The 5,810-nt window shown below is 36.2% G+C and overlaps 1 protein-coding gene across 1 annotated transcript; it reads right to left on the minus strand.

Moving 5' to 3' along the window:
- Positions 1–231: 231 nt before the first annotated feature.
- LOC113506396 (paired box protein Pax-6-like) lies at positions 232–5,547 on the minus strand. Its single transcript, XM_026889250.1, has 2 exons — positions 5,265–5,547; positions 232–478 (listed from the first exon to the last, which is right to left on the minus strand). Exons 1-2 carry the CDS (start codon positions 5,480–5,482, stop codon positions 232–234), a joined length of 465 nt encoding a protein of 154 aa, XP_026745051.1. The 5' UTR covers positions 5,483–5,547.
- Between the last annotated feature and the right edge of the window lie 263 nt (positions 5,548–5,810).

Consider the following 5,810-nt stretch of genomic DNA (forward strand, 5'->3'; position numbering starts at 1 on the left):
AGGATTGATGCGGTTTATGTTGCCAGCTTGTGTCGGAATTCAGTGCGTAATCTAAAGTGGAATAACTTTTCCTGCCAAACAAATAGCAATAATAATCTTAATTTGGATAGTTTTATTCATAAATGTATTTAAAGGCTTTGGAATATTTTTTGGGAGTCCTAACCTTGCCTTCTCATGCATTCAACTAAACGGACCAAATGCAAACATCGATTCTTAGAACAAATCTATTTTTCAATCTTCTACAAACAAAATCTTCGCATTAACATCATTCAACGAATAATACATAAAAATACTCACACTAGGTATGTTGTCGTTATTGCACACGTTCTCGCTAAGCAGACGATCCCGGATCTCCCACGCGAAGATTGAAGGGCACTCCCTCTTGTAGTCGGCTATCTTCTGGACAACCGGTGTGGTGGCAACTCTCGGCTTTGACCCTCCGATCGCTCGTGGTTTTATCGACCCCGTCTCGTAATATCTGCGTGCAAAGCTGAATTTAGTTTGGAAAATGAAGAGAACAGATGAGCTAGTTGTTTTTTGCTCAAGGGTTGGTGTTAGTGTTGCATGTGTTGTTGCTTGTTGTTATGAAGTCGTAGGTATTTTATTTTTTGTTTTAGATTCAATAGGCTTATATGTGTAATTGTTTATTTTGAAGTAGCACCGGACTAACCAAAATCGGATCATTTCATTTCAATATTTTCAAAATATAGCATGGAGTTAGGCACTTAGAATCGAGGAAGATTGCGCAATTTAAAGGGTAGCTAATTTTGCGTTTCTTTTGCTATTTTAATTTTATCTTCTGTAGTTAAAATGTCATGTATTTGCGTTTATTAAAAGTTTAGCTAGAACGTGAATGTGACTACATTAAGTAACATTGCGCCTTAATGGTAGACAGTCTCGCATATTACTTATATTAATTAGATCTTGTCATTGTATAGAACTAGGTTAACATAAATGGTTAGTGTGATTAAATAATTAGATTATTCTCTTTTGATTTTTACATTTGTGACAGTTCAATCAGTGTAATTTTGGTCGAAAAGAAATAATTTATTTCTTGAAGGCGTTTTTTTTAACGTATGATTTTGTATCTAAAATATCCTGTAACGAGTCCTTAATAACTATTTCCCTGTACAACTTATCAGTATTTAGTTGAATGGGGATGCCATTCAACTAAATACTATTAAAACACAATTACAAACATAATCTGGCATCCCCTTAACTTCAAGTACCTATACAAAACGTTGCCAAATTCCGTTTGATTGTCCAAACCTACCAAAGGAAATTAAACTCTACGCCTTAGGCATAAGGTTAATTGTTGTATGAGGAAACGGTGTGTAGGGATGTTAGATGTACTTCGGGCAATGCATTGATAGACAGACGGGTGTCGATGTCGACCATGTGTCTTGATCCTTGTGAATGTTGTGTTTAACATGTCTTGATAGTTTTAGTTTTAAAAACCTGTAATCATCGATTTTTGGCAGGCTGTAAATAATACATGGATAGATTGTTAATAAAACCTAGTTTTTCGTGATATGAAATATATTTTTCATACCTATTTTGATGCTTTCAGTTGCTTCAGTAACTACAGAAGGCATTTACGCGTAAAAAATATGAACGTTTTAAACAATGTAATAAATAAATTTGTCCAAAAGAAAATAATCGCCTGTCATTATATTGTCAATCACTAGAGAAATGTTAAGACTTCATTTATCATTTTATAATACGAAAATACCTTATATCATCCACACCAATACAGCAAATCCATATTGAATGAAATGACATAAACCGTTACAAGTAATTACCGAGTAATAACGAACAGTCTTATCGATTGTCATCGATAAAGTTTGCTTAGGCATTGTCGATAAACATTTGCAGGGATATTAGCCCTTCGTACGATCGTAATCGGTTTTGCCTCAGGCGAAAAGGGCGTCCCGAAGGGCTGCTGACTACTTTTTAATTGAGGACTTTAAGTTCAACGAATTTTGATTATATGTTGTGCTTTTAGGTTAAGTAGTGGAGGGTTAGATGGTGTGACCTGTGAGGTCGCGTTTGGGATATTTTTGAAAAAGAGCGATGGAGTAAAATACTTTATTTTTTCAATGAACATATTTGAAATCGGGATCAGGAAAGAGACGAGAGCAAGCATTCATGCAGGCTGCCTGTCGGATTATGTAGTGGTACTTATGAATGATCGAAGTCCAAAAAGGTATGTAACTACTGAGGTTTGTATCTCAATCAAAACTATTAAATTGAAAGCATAAATAACCATCTCGTATGTAATGTTTATTCAACGGAAATTACCGCGAATCGCTTTCCACGTGTTTCATCAAATTAGAATGAATTGATAGAACATACTACAAACATAATAACACAAACAACGTTTTCGGAAAACCAAACTTTGATCAAGTAACTAAATTGCAAGCCGCAAACGCAACAGAAATTGCAAACAAATTGTCGCCCAACCGAGCAATTATTGCATCAAACAATAATAAATTGATCGAAATCAGTGCCGTTGGGCCACAACGCTGCGGCAACTCGTCCAACCTTAATTCATTGTTTCAACTCCATTGCTCGCTTCTCAGGCGATACAAACGATTCAGTTCGTAAAACCAGTTGTCACAATTCAGTGGACGCGTAAGTGGTGGCAACTAGCGTGACGTCAGGGGGTCAGATATTAGATGGAGATAGAACATCAGGGGCTACGATTGAGCTCTTATCAGAGATTGCTTTTGAAGTGGTTTTTTAACGTAACCGAGTTACGTACGCCCTATTGACAATATGTCACAGTACGATACTTGATATTTAAAGCAAAAGTTTGAAAAGTAATAATAATTATAGCAAAAACCCCGTTGCGACAGAATCTTGATCGGAAACATTCAAAACGTTGCTATCATTGCAATCTGGAACTATTTCAATAGACATCCCACGACTTCGGTGCGGTGACTAAAGTTTTACCAAACATTGGGAATCGGTATCAAACGTGAGTTAACAGCGGGAACTCTTCTTAATTAGGAGTCCTGCGACGCTTGCCTTTCTGTGAGGAACTCTTTCCAACCCCTTTCCCGCAGTAATTGGCACGATAAGAATGTCCAGGGGTGTGTGAGAACTATAGAGGCACTTGCAGCCGTCGACTCTGAGGGAAATAACGAATTTGCTTTTTCCATCTTTCGACACGCTTGGATAAAGGGATTGTATGGCCATAAAACTGGGAATGGTAAAAATAACAGAATTGAGATGAACACCTATCGCAATAACGGATTTTTCAAAACAAAATAATTTACAAGTTTCGTGAGCTGTATGGTTCAAGGCCAAAAAAAACTAATCATTGAAAGGAATAAAACAAATGCGACCCAGAAAATCTACAGTTCAATAACACCAAAATAAAAATAATATTTTCCTAACAAAAACAACTTGTTTCGCCAATATCTTAACAAGCAAAACATTACAAAATAATAGCACATGCCCAGAGGGCAATATTATAGGGTTCGCTGGGCCAAATTTATTTTTCCTATAAGATCTCTTGAAGTGGCGTCAAGCAGTCTCCCTCAGTAGGGGTGCCAATTACTGGAAAATAATGTTTTAGTTTGATTTTTATTTAGGGGCGGTCGTGGGACAACCCTGAAAGGCACACCCTATATTAAAATGAGTCTACTTCTTTGATTGACGTCTTAACATTTTTATTGTGTGATTGACTTTTGTCGTTTTGTTCCCATTGAACGAAATCTTTATTTTTAAGGGATTGACTTTAATATTTATAATAATAATGAATTTATAATAAAACGAAACAATTGTCAATTTATTTAAGTTACTAATTTCTCGTAATACTGTAGTTGGACACTCTTTTTCATCGACTTAATCTTAGTTTCAATTGCAAATCTGAACAAAACACTTCAATTATGATTAACATGAGCATTATTTCAATACGCACTTGATCCTTAAGCCCAAAATCCCGAGCGTCTGATAAAATCGCAATCAAACAATAAAATTGCTGTCGAAACTAGAGCCGGCACCCCAGCGGCCACCCGATGTCGATTCCCAGCCGCTCTCCCGCCGCGCACACGTCAACCATTCAACAAAAACAATACTCTATGGGAATGCAAACTTCACTACTAACTATTGTATTGATTAAGTCATTGAAATATTCCTTAATTTTGTCCACGGAAGCATTGTTGACACCATTGTGCGGTTCCTTGGGCGGTATTATGGGAATTCCATCAATTTGCTAACGCGTGTCGTAAGAATTTGACCCCATCGCACTTAGACATAATCGATCCTTTGACTTTTGTTGTGCACAAAAGGTTTTGTGTTAATAATTCATTTATTCGTGTAATATTATTCTTTTTAATTGTTATGGGTGCTTTAGACCAGTAAATAGGATATAAAGAATTCAGTTTAGACCAATTTTTCAAAATAAATTCGATTTTAATTATAAAATTTTCCAGTATTTGTTATTAACTTTCTTCAGTCTGAGTAAGACTTTGATATTTTTGTATGGAGGCTAAGAAAAACCTCCTTTTGTAATTTAATGTTCTTTTATAAGACGTTTCTAAATGAAAAATGTAATTCCTTGGTTGTAAGTAATTCAGTAGTGTCAGGCATGATAGATGATGGCCTTTGTGTAATTCTCTATCTTGGGATAAACTTTGTAGACCTTGAAATTTTATGAAAGCGTTGCCAATAAACGATTACAGAGGTTTAGGAATTTTTGCAAAACTTTTTTAGAATATTAAATTTATAGAAAAATGTGTTTAAAATAGCTTATTTTATTCAAAGTGAAAGGAACTTAGTACAATAATTTTGTCCAAATTTTCATTGTGAACGGAAAACGTTATAAAGTGATTTTGTAATAAACATTTATTTATTAAACATTAGCAAATATGACTCAATAACAACATTAACAACACTACATCTGTCATATCGTCTGTCAAAACTTAACAGTAGCTTTGACATTCTCGGTTCATTGGATCTGAACGTTTAATCGTGCGTAACTTTCAACTGTTATGATCTCTTTACTAATTTGAGCTATCATCTTAAAGTAAAAGTAAATTCATGCAAGTAAACTCATGGAAATGTGAAATTCTGTTTATCTGTATGTTACGCTTTCACAGCTAAACCGCTGTATTGAAAGTCATAAAATTTGGTATGAGGAGTGCTTGACCCTCAAGAAACGTTTGGCTACTTTTTGCCTCGTTGGTTTCTTTTAACTAACATCTCGATAAAAAAACTAGTTGTGTGTGTATAAAGAACACTAAAAACCAACAGACCTGCCGAGTATCTTGGAGACGCAGCCGTTGGAGACCTGCAGGATGCGGCTGATGTCGCAGGGCCGCGCGCCCGAGTGCGCCAGCTCCACGATCTTCTGTCGTGTAGAGTCCGGCAGCGGCCTGCCGTTGACGTAGACCCCACCAAGCTGGTTAATCCCACTGTGCCCGGCTGAGGAGCACCCGAATAGGGCTCCGCCCCCCATCGCCGCGCTGTGCATCAGCTCATCTGGAATAGAGTCGAGTGTTAGCAAACCTGGTAGGGTGGTAGGACATGAACATATTCTGTAACAGAAGTAGAGTACTCTTAGCAAAGACCAACAGAAATAATTATTTAACCATCGAAGGAAAAAAGTCTGTTTGCCAATAATTATTAATCACAATCCGCTTTCAGTGATTGTAATTTTTAAATATCACAAATATGAGCTACTTTATATCTAACTATTGGCCGATCAGGAATGTTCTGATGTTTCAAAACACATTTTACCTAGTAAGTATCGACATATTTCTTATTAAACGATAAAATCACAGTGCGTAAATATTTGATCC

The sequence above is a fragment of the Trichoplusia ni genome (assembly GCF_003590095.1).
Source record: "Trichoplusia ni isolate ovarian cell line Hi5 chromosome 13 unlocalized genomic scaffold, tn1 tig00002212_group12, whole genome shotgun sequence".
In the NCBI taxonomy this organism is placed as follows: domain Eukaryota; kingdom Metazoa; phylum Arthropoda; class Insecta; order Lepidoptera; family Noctuidae; genus Trichoplusia; species Trichoplusia ni.